This window comes from Hippichthys cyanospilos, chromosome 6 (assembly GCF_059441005.1).
Source record: "Hippichthys cyanospilos isolate Australia breed blue-spotted pipefish chromosome 6, RoL_Hcya_1.0, whole genome shotgun sequence".
Lineage (NCBI taxonomy): Eukaryota > Metazoa > Chordata > Actinopteri > Syngnathiformes > Syngnathidae > Hippichthys > Hippichthys cyanospilos.
Window position 1 is genome coordinate 11,364,686 of NC_142374.1, and position 22,410 is coordinate 11,387,095.

Consider the following 22,410-nt stretch of genomic DNA (forward strand, 5'->3'; position numbering starts at 1 on the left):
ATCATCCAGCGTTGCTGCCAGTCATAACTAACGCTCGTGCTCATTAACAACTATCTCAAGATTTTGTGACGCACTAAAAACATATTAAAAGGACAGAAACCATTGCTGTCCATAATCAATAGACAGAAATTCTTACTTTTACGTGCAACGGATAAATGAGCACTGCAACTTACAAGCAGAAGTGACCAGTTGCCACGCTTGTGCTTATTGGGGAGAGTGGATCCCCGACTTATTGTAAAATTTCCCAAGCAGGAGCAGCTGAATTTGAGAAGAAGCTCCGAGTCTACTTTTCAATTTCATTGACTTGTACTAAGTGCATCTTGAATCTTGAATTGCTTGCGGTTCCCTTGAATGACAGAAAGCGGAACACTTTACGAGCAGTCACGATAGCATGAGCGTCTTTCGTCCGTGTTGTATTTTAAACAATTAGTCTTGAATTTCTTTTTAAATTTAATTCATTCAGAGCTCAGCAGTTAGCATATAGCGCTTCTATATTTTAGGTGACGTCATTGCTTGATTTTTTTAACGACTATGTATGTCATTATGTGGGTGCCACCCAGTGTCCAAAATAAGACACTGTAGCACCATGCTGTTCATTTCTTTGCACTTCACTGCACTCCTTGCAAAAAAGTTGTAAAACCAGAGTTAGATTTTTTTTCCTTCCTCTGGATATTTGTGTTTCATGGTAGTTATTTATGTATTTATTAGTTAATTTTATTGTGTGTTCTTTACAAAATATATACTTTAGGGACAAAGGAATAAGATAGAGATTTGATATTCATATCATACAATTTAAGGAAAATGTTCAATTGGGATACATAGGCAACCAAAAAGGAAGTTATTTTACTTTATTTATCTTTATATGTTTCTTAATTTACTTTTCAACAATGTACAGTCGGCCCCCGGTTTACGAACACCCTCTTTTACGAACATTTCGACTTACGAGTTTTTTGTCCCCCACTTACGCACAAACCTTCCGTCTTAAGAACAATACGACATGCCGGCCATTGTATTCGTACATTTATTTTCGCTTTGCTACGTCAACTAAATCAGAAGTTGATGCTCATCACGGCAACGTTGAACGCTATTGCTCTTACATTGTCAGAGTCACTGTCTCAGTCACGGTGTCAGTCACGGAGATGCCAATATGCTATTGGTCGATTAAGGTCACAGTCCCGGTCTCACTCACGGAGATGCTATTGGCCGGCGTCACGTCAATCACAGAAATGCCGATATGCTATTGGCCGAACGCCTTTATCTAGCTTGATGGCACAGCTGGTTGGGACGGAAGGAAGGAGAGAAAGTGAGTAAAAAACGGAAGGAAGGAATGTTGTGAAGACTTTGCAAACTTTATCTGTTAGACATGGCTTCTAAAATTGCAAGTGGCGGTAAAGGAAGAAGTAAGAGGATGATGACAATAGAAACCAAGTAGGAGATAATAAAAAAATACGAAGGAGGCGCACGCATAGTTAACCTTGCTCTTGAGTATGGACGGAACCGCTCGGCAATCTTCTAAGGGCAAGACTTTCCTTGCCGGGGGACGGACCTCGATCGACAACAAAATGGAGAGGCTTCTTCTATTATGGATTAAAGAGAAGGAAATCGCAGGGTATATGTTCTAGTTTGAGAAAAGTTCCCGTTTAAGAAAATAAATAAATAAATTCTGCGGGTTGGTCTCTGCTCCCCTCCGCCTCCACCCAGCTCAAGTCACGTCGCCCCAAAGGTAAATGTCATTTTTCCTTTGTATATGTTATTTAATTTAACTGTACAGTAGATTATGTAACTCATTTTTAATATGTGTATAAAGTCGTGATGTTTTTACCTAAGGTTTTTCCACGCGTTGCACGTATTCACTAACATAGGTTTGGATTGCCCGTCATAAGAGCAGTTCAAGTTACGAGCGTAGCCGCTGAACGGATTAAGTTCGTAACACGGGGGCCCACTGTATTTACAGTTGATACCCGCTATTCATGAGGAATTATGACCAGGTTAGCGATCATAGCAAAAATCAACATAACTGACCCAAACTGTTTTAAAGGTACATAATGTGATTTTATAACTCCGGCCCCCTTGAGAATACATTTTCTTCCATGCGGCCCCTGAATTAAAGCGAGTTGGACACCCCATCTTTGAAGTGTGCTCTATGCATGTTTTTTTTTTTTTTTTGTGGACCTTTTGTTGTTATTTTTGTTGGCAACTATTTACACTTACAAGTATTGCTGAAACAGCAATACTTGTAAGTCTGTAAATAGTTTGTATGAGAGGTAAAACACAGCTTGTGAAAAATAAACAGTAAAATAAAAGTTAATACAAGCTCAAATCTGTGGTAAGCGATGAGATGTTTTCCTAAGCTGCGATATTAAATAGTTGAGAAAGTCAGAAGCCTGTGTTCAAACAAATGAAACAAACTAAAAATAGACATATATCCTTTTGTCTTCATTATTTATAAGCAGGAGGCGACAGTGGCATCCTATTTTGGGAAAATTTCCTGTCATAATAGACGGTACATTGGAGAATAAACTGGTCCACATAGAAAAGACAGGGAGTTCAGTCCGCAATGTTTTAGCGGCATTGCACGCTGCAAAACAGCAAGAACAATTGCCTTTACTGTTGTGAGGACACACATTTTGTTTTTTTATGATATTGTTCCAACACAAATGTGGATTAATCTTAAGCGTTGTGGTGCAAGTCTTGTACCTCCACGTCCTGACTGAAATCAAGGGCATCCTCCCCTGCTCCGAGGAGTGTGTGCAGCACTCTCTGTTTCACCTGCTCCCACTGGACCAGCATGGACTCACGGTGGTATTCTTCGGCCAGCAGGAATGTCTGAGATTTGCATCATTTCATTTCAGTCGTACAGTTAAATGCACAAAATAACACAGATGTGTACTTGAATGGATGGATGATGTATTCCTGCATGTATTATTTTTCATTTTACTTTTTAAACGTATGCAGGAAACATTAATATTCCTGTACAAGAACTCAACTAGGCTACACATGCAGACCACCATGCATACACTCAGCAAAGGATGTTAATAGCTAGCTCTAGACTCAAGCAGAGCATGTGAAACCCCATCAGGACTCGTCTATTTTAACCCTCCATAGAGACTCGACGTGAGATAATGGGAACATTAGATAATTAAATCTTTTCTATCTCCAGCCTAGGGAGATACCAATATGGACTGGAGCCCCCATTTACAAAGTTAAATTGGTCACTTCCTGGATAGCTCACATTTTCTTTAATACATTTGTGAAGATTGCTGCAGAAATATGCCAGCGCAACACTTACAATTTCAGCTGATTTAGTGTGAAGGTAACCAATAAAGAACGCTTTTGGCCTTTTTTTTAATTAAAATGCTGTAACACTTGCAAAATTCAATGAAGCTTCAACCTTTGCTGAGAGTTGGATTCTGTCAATATCAAATCTAGATTTTTAAAAACTGTGCTGATAAAATTTAAATTGGCTAGCAGGGAAAGGGGTATTGTATCCTGTCATAAATCCTGTGAAACACACTAACTTTAACAGTGGGGTTGAAGATTTAGACATCTGTGGGGAAATGTAATGCAAGCTTTCTTTTATGTCTTTAGAGCATTTGGTTTTTCAACCCTTCATATAAGTCTTTCCTGCTCTCTCAGGGAACGGGGAGATAATGGGAACGACAACTAATTAAAGGCCGGGCCTATTAGATCTGCACATCAGGGAAGCCATTTCAAAAACATTCCCTGAAGATTTGCACCAGAAGGACGTTTAGATCACAGTCAATAGACATGAGAATAAGACAGATTTTTAAGTGTTCCTGTGGTCAGAGGGCTTAAGACTTTCTTAACACAAAGTTCAATTAAAAAAAACAAACAACAAAAAAAAAAAACATCAATCCAGGCAAGACAGTTGTAAAACGTTACTTAATCACATTGAAGCTGTTGCTATTTTTTAATTTCCGAAGCTACTTTGTCATGATAACATCTCAAATCTCAGATGATTTGCCCCTGCTAATTTGCAGGGTGCTTTATCTGAATTTCCACTTTGGTCGATCAAGTATTGCAGGTTCTTTTCTTGACCCGAGCAGAAATCAGGAACACTTGCACTGACCCTGCGGCGAGATTCCTCGATGGCGGACAGCAGGGCGTTGTCCCTCTCGTTCTTCAAGAAGCCCTGTGCAGAGAAAGGGAAGCAGCAGAAGAGGGCCAGGCAAGCCAAGTGAGTCGTAGCGAGGCAGAGAAATAGGGAGAATGACATCTCACCAAAATGATGAGATATATATATAAAAAAAAAAAATCCCCCAAAAAAAAAAAGAGAGACTCCTATAGGGAAAAACGTAACAGACATTTACCCCGCAGGAAATACGCCGCTGCTTCTCAAGCATTTGTTGGGATTAGTGAAACATAAAGTTGCTATTTCATAGAGATAAAACGGCACTACACTTTGAGCTTTGCTAATTCTCCACATGCCATTTTGCAATGACACAGCAATCAGCAAAGACTCCATTTTGACATCTTTGCAAAATGGCTCCCGCTGCAAAACATTCCTCTCTCTCTCTTGTGGCTTTCCCTATCAAACCTGTACTCGCGTCCAACTTGATGCATTTTAAGAGACAAACTTAGCAATCAGAAGAGTGTTCATTTGCAAGTGGCCCTTATGTAACAAATGCTGCATGCAGATGAGTATCGTGCAGCACTCTGAAAACGCTGAAGGAAAGAAATTGACCGCAGACGCATATATGGAGCGGCCATTTTGAGACAGGATCAAAATGGCAGATAGCTGGTGTGCTTTGTCCTCTTAAACTGAACAGAACTGTAAACCAGCAACTGTTACACTATGACAAAACAAGTGATGTGGCTAAACATTTGTATGTAATTTTAAGGTTCTTTGTACAATGGTAAGCACACAAAAAAGAACTTTAGAGAGGTGCAGAATTCATTAATAGGAATTCTGTGGACTGTGTGGAAATGTTGCATTATTCTGTTTTTTGAATTGATTATCATATAAATTTTCCATCAACTATACGAATTTTTGGATAAAATGCTCTTTTGCAATAAACTGCATTACATTACCTTTTGGTTATGTAATGACTGATTCTTAAGCGATTAAAAACAAAAAACGAAACAACAATTAAGCCATATTACAAAGAGTGAATTTGGTACTTCACTTTTTGAAAACGATTCAGTCACTGATCATCATTTTTCCAAAGTAATATCAAATGCCTCATTTTGATTAAAAAGATGAACAACTTTCATGGAGGACGACAAAACTGAATGATTACCCATAGGCTGAAATTTGAGGATTTCAAACAATTGCTCTAAATGATTACTAGATTATCAAAATTAATGTCACTTAATTTGATAATGGATTAATTGACTATTACCTTATCTTGGAACATTCAGTTGATTCGGAACTTAAGAAAACACTTTTCACAGTCATTTCAAAAATTTCCAAATGACAATGGATTGAAAGTAATTTTCCCCCTTGCGTCTTTGCTCACAATTACAATGACACCAACAGCCTGATGAGTCATTGAAAAGTGATCTCTTTCACATCATGACGTACGGAATGATTCATATACTGCATATATCAGACAGATATAAATGACACTATTCTAGGCAATCAGGTCACTGAAAACCTTGCTCAGACGCCCTAGACATGTACTGTATATTTGCCATTAGTCATTGCACTTGTATGATACTGTATAAGCACACAGTTGTAAATTTTACAATTCATTATGTAGAATAAAGTGCTTATCTTGGAGGTTAACAAATGGTAGCACGGTGAATGAGTTCCAGTGTTGTGTTATGTAAATATACAATAGTAAAGTGATGAACAAAATGTCCTAGTCAAATGAACTTATGTGCCAATATTGGCTGAACCAAAGTGAAAAACAAAGACAAACATGTGGAAGAGGTTTTGGATTGCATTAGACTTTCTTTTGTCACAGTTTTGAAGCTATTAAAATCAATACACCTGCAGCAGGGACATATACTGCTCTTTCTCCTCAAACGCCCTGAGGAAGCTTATAGTGTTCTGAATGTATGTACTATAACCAAGCGCCTTCAAGCCTGATGGAAAAGCACATTATATTGGTGCTGTCAGATAATAGCTTATCTATTAATAATTATGACATTTTTTGTGCTATTTCTTCCTCTGTCTATGGTAGACTGTATCATCTTGGTTGCCAAGAAGGATATGACAGCCATTTTTTAAGCCAGCAGAGAGGATGCTTGCTTACAGGGAAATGAGCACTCATGGCCTCCTACTTCCTCTCTCATCACCTCTCTTGTGTATCATATAAAGGCCACCCGCCGGTTGATTTCTCTACCATTAGTCACATTTATTCTTCTGAGATTCCCAAGTAATTGCATTCCACCAACTCCTAAAACTGAAAATTCATGTATTTCTACTCTGTGACTGAATGATCAAAATCTAAAGATACAGTGAGGGATCTGTAAGCATTTCTAACTTTTATTTTACTATTAAGAGGTTTATTCAATACCGATGGTCTGCAAGTAGGTCTTGTGACTATGATCATAATATGTAATTATTTTTTTGGGCGTAATTCCAATACATAAGCATCATTTGCTGATATCTGGTTTACCCAATACATTTGATTGAGCTTCTTTTTATATATATTTTTTATCATTTCACTAACATTGTGTTAGTAACAGAACCCGTCACTGTGGTTATGCACGTTCAGTTTTTTGAGACGCTAACGCTGACCAAAATATAAATAATAATAATAATTAAAATAAAGCATGACCTGTGTTGTGTTAATGAAAGAAATGCCAAAAAACGTCAATGACAATTTTAACATTTTAAAAAAGGGGGCCTTGCATTCTCATTGTCCAATTTCCTGATACAAACGTGATAAACTTCAGTGATACAGTCTGTATTTAAAAAATAAATAAATAAGAATAAAAGAATTCTATTCATTGTCTTTGTCTCTGAGAGCTAATTATTAAGCCTGTAATAAATGGAAGAGTAAACTATACATCACTTACAAACAGAGGGAGTGTGAGAAGAGCTACTCATTCGGACAGAATCTTAAACAGCAGTGACACGATGAGAAACCCAGTAGTATCTCTGCTGCATTCCTACCTCAAATGAACTGCAATAAGAAGAAGAATCTTTTTTTTTTTTGGTGCATTCGTTTTGACGCCAGCTCAAATTGCTCTGCCAACGACTCCACCGAGAAGAAGTTGTTGGTGCCAAATGCATATTACAGTCCTTTGCAGTGGCCCAAAGCACTGTATGTCTGACATAAAAAAATAAATAAATAAATAAACTGTTTTCCTCAAATACAGTATATGAATAGATGGCCGAGTTGAAAACAGTTAAGCAAAAGGCACTAAGAAAAAAACTAATGATTTCCTACATACTTTAAGTATAATGTTTCTCATATTGGAAGTGGGAAATTGGTTTTAAGATAATCCAAGAAACAATGCAAGGCATTAATACCATGTATAATTTGGTCAGCACATGCCGGCTAAGCATGACATGTTCCTCAGTCGGAGAGTGAGCTGTTCAGAAACTGCTATGGTTTCAATTCCCATATATTCACGATTAAACTGTCAAAGCCATCGTAAAGAATGGATCAAGTTAAAACATAGAAAATAGGAAAATACATGAAGAACTTTATACTATTGTCAAATGGTCAACATGGTATTTAGATTGGCAAAAAATGCATGCTTTCCAGATGCCCCACCCTTACATTGTGCATCCTCGGAGACCTGCTAACCACAGAATTCACACAAACGCTCAGAATTTTCACCAGAAAAAAAGGGATATAATGTTTAAATGTGCAGTGTATAAGAAGATTACACTGGTCAAGCTGAGGGTGGATTGTCTTTGAAGCCATGAAGGATCCGACAGATATACATTTCTGGTATTGTCTTCATTTGCTGCAAATTTTGTGACGATTTCACGTCTCAAAGGTTACTTAAGTGAAGGTTAAAAAAAAAAAAAAAAAAAAATCGAAGTGATGCGCGTCTGTTTCTCATGTTTGTTAACAGGCACATTGGCTGGTTGTCTGTGCCGGCTTATACAGGCCTTCTTTCACATTATCTGTACCTGAAATTGGCCCATCGACACTTTCACGCAAATTTGTCACGAAATGCCGATAATTCAATATACGAGTACAATACGAGACGCATTTAAGAATGAAAATAAGCAAGGGAACTACCATTCTGTGTGTGGCATCATGTCAGTGAGTGCATAAGCTTTTTGCCCTTACTTGCCATGACACAAAGAGCTGACCAATGCCCTAAGTCTGTGTGTGTGTGTGAATGTGTGTGTGTGTGTGTGTGTGTGTGTGTGTGTGTGTGTGTGAAAAGAAACCCCATACCACAATCCCAAGTAGCATAAAAATACACCAATATATGCATATACCATGTGCAAGCACATACATGTTGCCCTCATTGTAACAGTTTCACTTAGTGGATTTTTTAGTACCTTTACACAATATTGCATTTGTCAATGATGAATAACGTAATAAAAGCGAAGAAAAGAGCAAGGTAGACAACCAAATGAGTGAGACAAAGCAGAGACCTGTCTGATAGTGTGTGCGTAGCTTCATGTGTGTGGGCAATACTCACTCATGCTCAGTGGCTGCCTGGCAGAAAAAGAGGATATGTGTGAACGCAGAAGAATTTAAAAAAATGATTCTTTTCTTTGTCTGTGCCATGGTTTCTGGGCTTTGGCAACACAGGGAAAACCTGTGTCGCCCTTCGGTTTCTCAGTCCCTCTATGCCATTCTGTGCCAGGGCGGTGGCGGCGATGGCTACAGTGGCCGCCATTCTGGGGCGTGTTCCCCGTGCCCTGTCGGCCGGCATGGTGGTGCGCCTGCAGCCCTTTTCCCGTGTGAAAGCGGAGCACTGAGTGTGAACCTATGGAGTAGTGTGTGAAAGTGCCACATCGAGAATCACTGGAGGTGGTTTTATTGTCAGAGGGCCATACCAACTGTGAAGGCAGACACAGGGGGGATGCATGGGAAGGAACTATGGATTTATATCGCCTATCTGTTCATACCATCAGATGACTCCCCCCTCCCTCGGCCACATATCCTCACTCTCGTTCACACACTCCCTCACTTCATCTAAGTATCGCAGACAGCCCTCCGCCTCCTACCTTCCTCCATCCCACTCATTTTCTTCTTTTTATCCATCTATGCATCCTTTATTCCCACCCCCTCTCCTTCCTCCCTTTTCTCAATGCAATTACAGTAATGGATTTTCCCCCCTTGGTTAATGGCTTCCGACATCCTGTCTTGAAATGAGGCTAATCGTGCTCTTAAGGGTCATGTTTAGTTAATGAAGGGCTTCTGAGGCACATGGGTTGGGTGGATGTGTGGAAGAGGCTGGGGGTCACAAAGCAAACATGTTACTCTGCACACCACTTGTAGTCACACTCATTCACAGCGCCATATGGCATAGCTGTAGTCATTTTATGCGAGCCAGAACAAGCGAGTGGCGAACTGCACACGCTGCACATTCATTCATAATCCGGCAAAGTGTAAGAACGAGTATTCGACCATCGCTGACACACATACACACATGCAGTGCATCTCTCTGTTAGGCACACACACATCCTGTGTAGCTTTGTTCAAGTAGTGCTGCAGACACTCTTTGCTCAGCCAGCTGGACTTGCTGCCATCAGTGCTGAAGGATGAGTGTATGTAAAAAGCTTGTCGGGGGTGGCAAGGGTAAAGGAAAGATGCAAATGGAATAAAAAAAAAAAGAAAAAAAGAAAAATCATGAAATGGAAGGAGGGTACAGGAACAATAGCCGGTAAACAAGAAAATGGTGAGGACAAGACAGAGCAGAGAGAAGTGAGATGAGGACACAGAGCTGCAATGAATTCCGGTCGGACGCCATTTTTCCCCATCAGAAACGCTCTCAGCATTGCATGCCTTATGTTTCCTTCATCTACTGTATCTATTTAACAGGTGCACCTTATTTTCAAATTTTTCCTTATTCCTGTCTCGTGTTTTGTCTGACACTAGTACTATACAAAATTTGAAGAGGTTGAGAGATACGACTCAAAAGCAAAGATGAAAATACTGGTGCCCCTTAAGATTGGAAACCAATCAAAATCAGCTGATGTTAATGGAAATGTGCATGGTAGGCATATCTCGATAAATGTATGGCTGTAAATGCTGACTGCTCTAAAAAACCACATCATCCTTCTCACTATGTCTGTAATATCAACAGCGGCCAGAGGCGGTGCCAAAAAAAACCAAGATCAAGCACAAGCGTATGAACTGTTAAACTAAATCATCTCTAATCACTAAATCATCATTTTAATAGGTTATTCCTTTGACTCGAAATTTTCACCTAATATTTTTGGGTTCTTCTGTGTTGCATATTTGCTGGATCCTAACTTTTTGGGTCAAATGGATAACACATAAAACAACCAATTTTCATTTTAACAAAAAAAAAAAGTGGATGGGTCAAATTGATTCAGTTGAAACACACTATTTTTTGTGTATTTTTTGGCCCAAATAGTTGGGTTGAATGAATAACCTACAAAATAACTGGAAACATGTGGGTAATTTTGTACCATACACAGCCACAAAAAGGTTTTGTTATTTATTAAATGTTTGTTATTAATTTCACCCAAAAGGTTGGGTCAAATAAATTAGCCAAAGCACATACAATAAATGGTCAACTGATCAACCCAAAAAGTTGTGTCAAGATGGCCCAAATGGCGGTTGTTCCCTTTTTGACCCAATTGCATTATTTATGACCCAAGTGTTTTTAGAGTGCACTATGTAGGCGCAAGGCAGCAGCAACCCAAACCAAAATTCCTGAAATAAAATATTGCTGTTAAACCTGAGGTTTTCCATCAAAACATGCTGTAAACTTTGAAGAAAAAAAAATGCATACAAGTAGGCAACACTCTTAAACCTGTAATCTGGGACTCAGAAACTCTACGGCTTTCTTCAATAAAATCCTTTTTTAATTTGTGCTCACTCAAACGGAAACATAATTTACGCAGCAATTCCCTCGGTGTATTTATGTGTGTTCCACAAGGACCACAGAAGCATGTATTAGCTCACTCAAGCCTGACATTCCAGGTCGAGTATGCACACAAACATGTGCAGAGACATGCAGCGTTTATATGCAGTATTTTGATGAATTGGATTCCCATCAACACCGGCTGACACATGGCAAGACACTGGAATAAATCAATATGTTTTTTAATCATTTAAATATAATTATCAAGAAAACTATGACATGTCTCTGCTATACCTTGAGGTTATTTAATTTGAAAACAAGTTATTTAAATAGATATACAACTCCAACTTATGATCAGAGCGGTGATCAACCCCCAAAGTCTACATGTAGATAACTGACAGATGAACTGTGCGTCACACACTCATGCTATAATCAACTATTTATTTGTAGATTGCCATTCAGCAAAAAAATAAATTCCTTTTATACCTATCCCAACATCTTAGAAAAAAAGCTGATGACTGCAGAGTACAAAAGCAGCTGTTTGTTATAGGCCTCTTTGCATGAATGATGACATTGGACTGTGCCATATACTGTAACTCATACTATATCATCAACTCTCCTGCCCTGCATCAGTTCAACGCATCATAAATAACCATACAATGGCTCATAGAGTGGACATTGATATACAATGGTAATGTTTGTGCTAACTATCTTCCTGGAAGTTGATTGCCAAAGTGAAGTTGTGGTTTGCCTCCATACAAAAGGCAAATTATTCGAGTCAATTAGATTGTGTGCGTGACCGTGTGTGTACATAGATGTATGTACTTTGATGCTGACAAAAGCTAAGTGCACGACTCGTCAATCAGTTGGTCAGAAGCACCCGAGCTAACTTACATCCGGTGCACGGAGGGGGAAAAAAAGAAAGGATGGAAATTTGGAAATTAAAAAAAAAAACACTTAGGAAATAAGGGAACATTAAATCGATGAGGTGTCTGAGGAGAAAAAAAGGGGGGGAAGCTATACCATCTAAAGTTGAGATGGATTAACTAGAGTACTAAGGACTAGGGATGACATCAAATTCTGGCAGTATGATAACCTTGAGCATAAACTTTGTGGTAACACAGTATTGAAATTACAGCTCTAAAATATTTCTTTTACCAATCATTTCTGCTGTTTAGCCATTTTTTTCCACTTTAAAAAATGTTTTATTTTCAAACTAAACTTGTAATAAATATCCATCCCTCTGTAGCCACTTATCCACACTAGGATCTCCAGCTAGCTGGTGCCTATCCCAGCAGTCTTTGGACAACAGGAGGGGGAAACCATAGACCGGTTGCCAGCCAATCAAGCACAAAGAGATGAGTTACGCACCCAATCACACTTAGGGACAATTTGGAGTGTCCAATACACCTGCTATGCATGTTTTTGGAATGTGGGAGGAAGCCGGAGGGCCCGGAGAGAACCCACGCGGGCTCAGGGAGAACATGCAAACTCCACATAGGAAAGCCAGCACAAGCTGCATTTGAGCTCTGGTCTCTGAACTGTGAGGCGGACAGGCAGGTCATAAAAATGTAAATAAAATACAAAGAAACCTTCAGTGAGCAAAATGGGTTAACGTATACCGTACATTAATTCTTTTCGATTGAATACATCCAATTTCACTCCAACTGGGTTAAACCAGATGCCATATCTATTTGCATTTTAGTAACTCCATCCTCACAAATTCATTCACGGTCTGATTTTTTGATTAGACCCTTAAAAAGTACAAATTTTCACCTTTTTTATGACTCAAAAGTAAATGAACACTTTTTTCCACTTGATATGTGTTGTGTGTCACAGATTGAAAAATTGACTGGTATATCAAGCTTTAGAGCAAAGTGAACATGTAGGGTCTGAATCCTACCTGTATGTCTGTGTCCTTAACCGGCTCCAGGGGCTCAAAGGTAGTAGCTGCACTTAAACTCTCCAGTCGCTGTGAAATGTGGAATATGTCCAAACCTCTGGAACCAAGGAGGATTGACCTGAAGAATGGATGAAGAAATTTTCCATGAATAAATCTTGAAGTGGGATTCAATAAAGATTAATATCGTTTAGATGATGTCTACGAGAGTCAAATAGACTTTGGTGGACATCTCAAGTCAATGTTCCCTCTAATTTTTGATACATCTGAGCCTTCACACACACTCCTTGAGCATGCATCAAACCATTTCAAAAGGTAATTTTATAATGTTGACATTTACATGGTGGCAAATTCCTTACGCTTTTACGTCTGCAGCATCCTGCGATGTTCGAGTGAGTGTACGTGATCGAAGTCTCTCCCCTGCCTGTTGGATCTCTTGAAGGTTCCTCTCCACATGTGGCAGCTCTGACACAGCCTCCGTCTCAGCAGCCAGCTGCTCGGCCTGCTGAAGCAGCTCCCCGAAGCCCTCGGCATCCATGCCTCTATGGGGCGGAACGATTGCAAAAGGAACATTTTGATATCTACATTGAAAGTAGTGCAACTAAGTTTGAAGACTGTTGTATTTTCGAGTGTCACTTCTCATGCTTATTCAATTCTGTGAACCTATTCAGGTAGATTAGGCACAGGATTTGGGGTACAGCCTGTATTGTTGGCCAGATAATCACATCATTTTAGGATGTGATTAACTAATTGTACACAGATATGAATGGTAAGTCATTCGTATCAACGAGCCGAGGATACCCAGTCACTAGCCCAATGTCAATTGGGATAAACTCAAGATCACCTGAGACGCTAAGATGAGGAGCTACAGAAAATAGATGGATGAATGTCATTCCCCGAAAAACATGCATTGGCAGAGCACGGTACCAAAAGGAGGGGGAACACATTTATCAAATTTTAGATAAACGTCAAAGAATTTTTTTTTTTTTAATGAATATGCTGTCCTATAATTTGGAGTGATAAGTAACCACACTTATGGTCAAAGGCTTCAAACACATTAAATCTGTTTGTGCTCTGATAGAAGTAATTGCACTCCAAGTAAACATTACAAGTGAGTTAAAAAGAAAAAAAAGATGGTTCAATCTGAATTAGGGCTGCACGGTTATGGCCAAAAATAATAGTCACGATTATTTTGGTCAATATTGCAATCACGATTAATAATCACATAATAATCATGTTTGGTCAAACATGTCTATTATTTATTGCACTTTAAAAAAAAAAAGCAGTACATACTGTATAAACAAGGCTTGATACTTAATAATAATAATAAACTAAAATAAATAAATAAAACTTGCTCAGAGCAAACCATTGAGAAAAATGAAAGCTACTCAAAACCATGCACATACTACAACATACCTGTAAGAACACTTAAAACAGTCTTGAGTTTTTTTGCAAGAAAAAAAAAACCAGAACAAACGTACCAGAATCCCTCGAAGTGAGTATGGACTTAGCAGTCAAAATGTCATTTTTGGTCTTTTCAAACCCAATTTATTCAAATTTTTGCCAATCGGATTTTCCAAAATGGGTCTCAATTGACAGCGAGTATGGTATACTAGGGTCTAAGAAAGGCAGAGGCTTTTGGCATGCAAACATGTGGTGAACATTGTCAATTAAAGGCTTTTAAGGTGAAATTGAAACCCAGTGAAAACAACTTTAGCGATTTAATCGCATCATACTTTTGACGCGAGGAATCTCGCCGGCTAGTAGATTCAAACGATCGAAATTCTTCCAAGCTTTTTTCTTTTTTTTTTTTAATCAGACTCCTTGCCTCTGGGTACTTGCTCGACAGTATTCACCGGCGACCTGCCCGGCGCTTCCACGCGATATGAAGGTATGTGTTGCGGAAAATTTGGCCAGCACAGACACCAAAATTGCACAAAAAAAAAAAAAAAGTTTTAAAAAAAAGTAGCTACTTCGTGCAAAAATGTATAAAATATGTTAAACATTGCTACTGAAAATATAGGTGATTATCTCTGCATTTGGTGATTTTTGTGCATTTAGCATAAAATCTGAAGATGTTATAGCCATTTTAAGTTTTGTTATATGTATATTAAAAAGCAAACAATAATGAATCAGGATTTTATTATGGAATTCCTTTTTTTGACACTGCTCATGGAGGGTCATATATGCATGATTTGGTTTTAAGTTGTTAGCTGCTTTGGTTCTAAAAATATTTAAATTTTAAGTTTTTGAAAATAGGCCTGGGCCCCGTTTCCTGTCAACAAGTCAACATCTGGATGAGCAAAGAAATCACCCGATATAAGATAAATACAATGTGAAAATAATATATAACAGAGACAAACTCACTCCTATCAGTATATGATGAGTTGCTCGCTTTTTCAGACGAGGTGTACGCATATATTGATGTGAAGCGCTGTTTTCCATCAAATGGGGACTTATGTTGCGCTCCAGTGGGCAAGGCCTCAATACTAATGGCCTCTTAGATTTTTTCTTCTGAAATATTGCATGTTAAGGAAGGTTTGGTTAAACTAATCTGTTCTAGAATTGTTGAATCCCATCTTTATTTGTTGTATCATATTTTGTTGTTGTAAATCAGTAGAGGAGGATGCTAATTGGATAGTTGCATGAGGCTATCGTTAATCACAAGTAGGTAGCTACGACACAAGCAATCACATTACATGAACTACTTCATGTAGGTACTAGTTTGAGTGTTTATTGTGAAGCGTACTAAACTCAGTGTTGGGAGTAATGCATTACAAAAGTGAACAACAAACAATGCATCATCATGTTGTGAAGCTAAGTAATAAAGGGATTAAAATACAAAAAAAACTATCTTGTCTTTACAGGTTTACAATACAATACAGATTAAATGATTTTTACTTGTTTTAGGCTTAAGTCAACCTTTCATTGGATGTGCAATGAGAGTAATGAGCTCCATTTAGAATGGCAAATCCATATTTCTAGTTTTGGTGATGAGAGTAATATAAAAGTACTAAAATGCAATAGTAGGATAAAGCATTACATTTCAAAAATAGTAATATTGTAATGTAACTAATTAGTTTGAAATGACAGTAATTAGTAACAAATAATGCATTAGATTTGAAGTACAGTAACTTGCCTAACACTGAAGCTTAAGTACTATTATTGAAGTTTTCAATTCAGCTTGGTTGAAAAAAAAAACGAAATCGAAAAAGGATCATAGTTTACTGAAAGTGACTTACTTCAGTTATTAAAATACAGAATGTGAAGTTTTAATGATTGATAATAACGTGCAAAACCACAATATTATCTGTAAGTCAACCACAATGTTCGGGAAAGATATATGCATGTTGGATTTCTTGTATTGGGTACACAATAACGCAAAATAACTATTCTGGCAGTGGCAGAACAATCGGAACAGTGTACACGAACAAACATTCGTATTTTTAGATGTATTAGAACTATTTGATTTTCATATTTTTGTTAATTTGCCACACGGTGCTGCGAAGGATATAAATTCACGCTGTTGGGACTTTTCCTGTTACACTTTTCTTGTGTGTCATATTGATAACTAAAGGTATCCAACCTAGATCATAGTAAATAATAAAACTCTAACCAGTACTTATATCTTTGACAGCTGGCAATTCTCGCTTGCTGTCAGGTGAAATTGTTAATTGGCACTAGTCAGCACAAGACTAATGTAATGCATCATGGAATGTCAGACCAGCATTCAGTCCTGTATGGCAACAAAAGACAGCATGACTAAAACATCGACACGAATAAACCCGATGTTACACTGCTCTCGCTTTGACGGCTGTGGGTTAGCCTTGCTATAATTTCCCATGCCGATCCCTTTTAGCTTACAGGCTAATGCTAACGCACATGGACAAGTAATTGCTCAAGTTCCAGTAACTTGTGGGACCTTTGCAGCACGTGGTTACAGGGAAACCACAATTTATTTACCTGATGTTTGAGACGAATTTCAGTCTGGAGTCTTCAGGACGTATTTTTGAAAATGCACCAGTATATCTGACTGACTATTCCACAGCCTCGTATTGTACTGTTATTTGGCCCGGCACTTTAGCGGACGAAACTGATTGGACTAGCCAGCAGTCCAGCACCGGATGTCACACTTGCTCGCCTTCATCAATGAACACTTAGTGGAACTGGTTACGCTACCTGCTGGTCTGGAACAGCACTGCAGAAGACTGTTTAAGAAGAGGAACATCTTTATTTCATAATTAAAATTAATGCAGAGTGGTGATCGAAGACCATGCTAAAAAAACTGATTAGGCAAAGAAACGACATGGTCTATTTTAGCTAGTTTGTGAATCGATAGAACGAGCTCCTCTGTACTTTATTTATTTTTTTACAATATTATATTGAAATCTTCCCAAAGTTTTGAAGAAGAAATGCGTGATATATTTGAACCAGTTGAGTATTTCGTCCATCCATTTATCACTTTCCATAGCCACTTATCCTCATTAGGGTCGCTGACTTGCCGGCGCCTTTCCCAGCCGTCTTTGGGCAGTAGGGGGTGAAACACCCTGGACTAGTTGCCAGCCAATCGAAGCCAGAGACGAACAGCTATCCACACTCTCCATCACACTAAAGGGCAATTTAGAGTGTCCAATGTTCCTACCATGCATGTTTTTGAAATGTGGAAGGAGACCAGAGTTTCCGGAGGAGACCCACTTGGGCACGGGAAGAACCTGCAAACTCTACTTGAGTATTTATTGTTTGTTTTTGCAATATAAACATAGGCTGACTCTGACAATTAAGATAAATGAGGTAACTCACCATCTATTACCACCACCGTACGAGACTGGTTTGTTCTCTTTTATAACAGTAGTTATACTAAAAAGCCCGTCCTATAAAGTATAAAATTAACCACATAATCTATTCTGATTACGTTCCCGAAAAATCTATTTTCTAAATGTTTGGCTCGAAACTAAACGATTAACTACGGCGCAAATGTACAAATCAGTCAAAACGTGCCTCCTTGTGGCTGACTGGAGTGATTACAAGTTAAAAAAAAATCCTCATCACAAAATTCAAGACTACCATTAAAATAAATACTCCCCAAATGTGTTTTTCATTTGACACGTGTATTATCACCATGTCCAAGAGTCAATTTAATCCAGATAAGGCTATTTTATTTGACAGCATAAAAGCACATTGAGATCTTCAAGCTTCCAATTGTGGCACTGTACTTCCCTTTATAGTTCCAATTTGGGTTCATCTAATGAATATATCTAAATTCGCATCCATATTTGAGCCAGTATGACAAACTGTTGCTGTTGTTTTAGCATGAGCCATCACAACATTCTCACAGGACTCTATAAAGTCATCTTAGGTTCTGTTAACACTACTAGTGTCCTCGTTTATCAGTCTGTCACCAACCTACACCGACATAGTAGTACTGTCACAATTATGAGAAACATTTTTTATTTAAGGGTTAGTCGGGTCAAAAATGCCCTTGCGTTAATATGGTCTGTATGGGACTCACTAGTTTAAACAGAACATTCGGACTATTATTACATTTGTGTAATCATACTTTTGCAGCAAAATCCACTTGTTACACATCAGGCAATGGCTAATTTTGCTTTTGCTTTCAGCTGAAAATGGTAGCTGTCAACCAGAGCCAGGTAACAAACAATCAGGGCTCATTTGTGAATATTACATGCCAAAACTCAGAAAACAGATGACTCTGGTGATTGGCTTCTCCTTTAAAAAGATTTAAACGAGTGAAAAATATTACGTACTGTACTACAGTGAATGTGCCCTCCTGACACGAAATGACAGGTTGTTTCAATTTGTGGTTTGAACAGATTTTTTAATTGTAGAACATTTGTGTGACTTTGAAATAACATTGAAAAACATAATGTTGGCTACTTTTCAGCATCTAGAAAAGCCCAAGTACAGTTTGAACAAAATGAACATGTTCATCGCCACACTGTGCAGCTAAGGCAAAATAACACACAAAACAAAAAGTTGTCCATAGCCCCTTTTTGTACGCTCACAAATGAAGACTCACTTAAAGAGTTCTTGTGACTGATTCATCAGGGCTCTTCTACTTGAACTGATTGTCGATGAGAGTGCCCTTCATTTTGGCCCTCTTGGCCTCCAGCTCTGCCAGCTCCTGCAGCCTCCTTTTGCTCATGCCTTTCCTCTCCAGCTGCTTCTCGATCACCTTGGCGTTCTGGGCGTAGGAGTCGGCCACCTCCCTGGCCTCGATCTCCTCTTCCTCTTCGTCGATGGTGGACACGGTGACGGAACTGAACTTGCCCATGTCTTTGGTTCGCTTCGTCATCATCACGCGGACCTTCTTAGGAGCCTCGGGCTGTTTTTGACTGTATACGCTGGTGTTACCGATCCCCTGTCCAAATTTCACCACCGCTCCTTCTACGACGAAGGTGGCTTGAGTGTTCTTTTCCTGGTGCTGATAGAAGAGCAGAAGGCCGCACTTGCCGCACTTTTTGCGGTACTGCCTCTCGATGCCTTCGGCTCTCTTGATATACGCGTTCTCGTCCTGCTGCACGTTGCAGAATTTGTGCGCGTGTTTGACGGCGTCAATCACTCGGGCTCGGTCTCGGGGCCTCATTGGCAGCTTCTCCAACTGGCAGTCCAGGACCAGCACCATCTGGCCGCACAGGCAGTAGTAGACATGGAGGGGCTTCTCTCCGTCGTCGTATTCCTCTCGATCTCGCGTGTCCGAGCACACAACACTTCTAGACACAACCTTCGGCATGTTGAATCACGTTCCAAGCGACGAACTATTGCTTGTCCGCCACAGCGTCAAATCAAACGTACACATAGGAAACGCAAAACCTCACTTCCGGCGTGGTCATCGTATAATGTCTCCTACGGGCAACGAAAGTTAGCTTAGTCCAAACGTTCCAGGTAGCCTAAAGAGAAATATGAAACTTACGGGTTACTACCGTTTTTGCTGCTGTTGTTGTTGTCGTTTTTTTTTAACTTCATTTAAATAAGTAGTAATATAATATACATATTGGCGACATTCTAATAGTTCTTATTATAATACAGCGTAACTGCCAAGGGAACAGTATCCATCCATCCATCCATTTTCTATAGCCGCTTATCCCCACAGGGGTCGCAGACTTGCTGGCGCCTATCTCATCTGGCTTCCATACATGATATTCAGAGGAATTTATATTTTCTTGTTTTAAAGTATGACACCAAATATTATGCGGTCTATTGAAAAATGAGCTGGAAGCGATTCAAACACAGGAGACATCTAAAGAGAGAGACCCCTCCAAAACAGTTGTATTATAGGACATCAAAAGAACATATGATCCATGGTTTCAACACAATTTTTTTTTGCAGAACGACCACATTGTCTTCAATATTAAAATAGATATCATTAATTTTATAGTGTGTTTCTTTAATTTTGGGTGCTATTGTTAGTTTCAAATATATCGTTCTTAGTTTCTTTACTGCATTCTCGTGACATTTAGTTTGAATCCCATTTTTGTTCTGTTTTTCTGGAAATATAATTTCCATAAGGTCTTGTCTTATGATGCATAATTACATTTTCTATCCAAAATATGTAAATCCTGATGCAGAGGTGGGGACAATTGTGGGTTAATTTGTTGATACTGTATTATTTCTTTAGTCATAAAGATAAAATGCTGTGGAAGTGCTTTCAGCAAATTAATGAAATCATATTTTGACGGATTTAAATTATGTTGGAGCCTAACCTGATCATAATTTAGCAACACAGTAGTCATACATCATGTATTTCAAAGACCATACTGTCTGTTGCATTCAAATCTTAAAAAATAACGATTTCCAATTCCATTTCCTATTTATGTCCAAAATGTAATCATTGTTCCAAATACTGATTGTGCGTGAAGAGTTATTGTGTACATATAACATTTTCCAATGAAAGCAAGATTTGTTTGTGGAACTCAACCAATTGAAACCAATAAGTTGTTCAATAGTTAAGTTGCTCACAAGTAAAAAATTCAATGCCTCCTAGTTTATTTAAAATATAGTTAGGAATACAATACCAAAGGGCTGTAAGTCATCCACGATTTGATCCAAATTATGTTCTATTGCCCTCAAACCACCCTCGCTTATGTGTTTACCATGTGGCCTTTTTCATGTAATAAAACTGAAATGAATTTGGTTGAAGAGGGAGCAGCACTTCAAAGAGCCTAGGCATCATTAAATACATTTTAAATAAAGCTTTCGTGATTAAAAGATGAAACATTTACGATCAGTTGCCTTAAAAGGTACACTGCACTGATATTTTTATTCACTTGTTTCAATTTTAGGCATACTCATTCCAATCCCACCTTTGTGAAAATACTTTTAAGATCAAACCTGTTTGGCCTTTTTTCATGTAATTAAACTGAAATTAATTTGGTTGAATGGTAGCAAACTGGGCTTGGCTGTTATTTAAATGTTGCCTTTTGCATAAAACACCTTTGATTTAAAAAAACAAAAACAAAACAAAAAACGTTCCCATCAGTTTTCTTCAACGGGGAGAAGCACTTCAAAGAGCCTAGGCATCATTGAATAAATTTTAAATAAAGCTTTCATGATTAAAAGATGAAACCTTTACGATCAGTTGCCTTAAAAAGGTGCACTGCACTGATATTACGTTGATTTTTATTCACTAGTTTCAATTTTAGGCATAATCATTCCAATCCCACCTTTGTGAAAATACTTTTTGGCAGAAACGACAATACTATAATAAAATTTGCATGGAAATATGTTTGGCAAAAAGTATATTTGCCCAGGATAAGGCCACAGACTGAACATATAGGAAGACATTTATTTCAGTCATGATCAAATACAAAATACATCACTAGATAGACAACACAAGTGCAATCAAGTGGATTGATTCAATGCAGATTCCATCCCTCGAGGAAGAGACACATAAGGTCCTCATTGACAGCAGCTCGTGTCACATGTCTTCCCTTTGCACACGCAGCCTGATGCACATTTACTGCATCCAGAAGGGCAGCAAGAGCAACAGCCTGTGGTACAACGACAAATAGTTAAATTTATGCATTTTTAGTAATAAAACTATCATGAAAACAGACTCAATAACTACTGTGTTGTCGCTACAAAGCCACGTGTAAAACCTATTTTTCAAATGAACACAATGAAAAACATGCAAACAATAATTAAGCATTCCTTTGAAATGATGAGATTTGACTCACTCTTTTTGCAGGTAGTGCAGGAGCAGTTGGTGCAAGCACAGGAGCCAGCGCATTTACAGATTCCAGCTGCAAACACAAACACAGAAAAAAAAAACCAAGGTCAGACTTATAGTGAGTTACAGACGAAACACGCCACACAGAATCAACGTTACGTAGATCATACTCACTCTTGGAGCAGTCGCAAGGGTCCATGCTGTAGTCGGATGGGTTGCTTTGAGCTTCTTTGAAGAGACTTGCAGGTGTCAGTTTGATCTCGCCTGAGTAGTGGTTTGTGACTGGAGAAGGTGATGCTGCGGTTTTATAAAGGCCAGGGAGCAACCGGGCCGTGTGCAAAATGCTTTCGATACAAATGATTACAAAGAGTTTGTGCAC

At 38.6% G+C, this 22,410-nt stretch overlaps 3 protein-coding genes across 5 annotated transcripts in view; all 3 read right to left on the reverse strand.

Moving 5' to 3' along the window:
* Window positions 1–16,930, reverse strand: part of nup93 (nucleoporin 93) — a 29,290-nt gene extending 12,360 nt beyond the window's left edge. For 2 of the 3 annotated variants that reach the window (XM_088417015.1, XM_088417014.1), the window contains exons 1-5: window positions 16,808–16,930; window positions 13,204–13,386; window positions 12,848–12,965; window positions 4,091–4,153; window positions 2,698–2,826 (exon numbers count right to left, since the gene is read on the reverse strand). In XM_088417015.1, coding sequence (XP_088273141.1) covers window positions 2,698–2,826; window positions 4,091–4,153; window positions 12,848–12,965; window positions 13,204–13,382 — 489 coding nt within the window. In that variant the 5' untranslated portion in view covers window positions 13,383–13,386; window positions 16,808–16,930. Of the gene's footprint in view, window positions 1–2,697; window positions 2,827–4,090; window positions 4,154–8,583; window positions 8,870–12,847; window positions 12,966–13,203; window positions 13,387–16,807 lie in introns of those variants that run through there. The other variant, XM_088417016.1, reaches the window with a different exon arrangement.
* Window positions 16,931–18,659: 1,729 nt separating this feature from the next.
* On the reverse strand, window positions 18,660–19,723 carry steep1 (STING1 ER exit protein 1). Its single transcript, XM_088417354.1, has one exon. The coding sequence runs from the start codon at window positions 19,593–19,595 to the stop codon at window positions 18,918–18,920; it is 678 nt and encodes a 225-aa protein (XP_088273480.1). The 5' UTR covers window positions 19,596–19,723; the 3' UTR covers window positions 18,660–18,917.
* A 1,904-nt stretch (window positions 19,724–21,627) lies between these two features.
* Window positions 21,628–22,377, reverse strand: mt2 (metallothionein 2). Its single transcript, XM_088417355.1, has 3 exons — window positions 22,206–22,377; window positions 22,039–22,104; window positions 21,628–21,852 (listed from the first exon to the last, which is right to left on the reverse strand). Exons 1-3 carry the CDS (start codon window positions 22,228–22,230, stop codon window positions 21,761–21,763), a joined length of 183 nt encoding a protein of 60 aa, XP_088273481.1. The 5' UTR covers window positions 22,231–22,377; the 3' UTR covers window positions 21,628–21,760.
* Window positions 22,378–22,410: the final 33 nt, after the last annotated feature.

Bases quoted from the DNA above. Each gene is read 5' to 3' on its own strand.
- mt2 (XM_088417355.1), bottom strand. From the start codon at position 22,230: ATGGACCCTTGCGACTGCTCCAAGA. The intron at 22,105-22,205 runs GTGAGTATGATC...TTGTGTTTGCAG, and splicing joins CCCTTGCGACTGCTCCAAGA to CTGGAATCTGTAAATGCGCT. The intron at 21,853-22,038 runs GTGAGTCAAATC...GTTGTACCACAG, and splicing joins CTGCACTACCTGCAAAAAGA to GCTGTTGCTCTTGCTGCCCT.
- steep1 (XM_088417354.1), bottom strand. From the start codon at position 19,595: ATGCCGAAGGTTGTGTCTAGAAGTGTTGTGTGCTCGGACACGCGAGAT.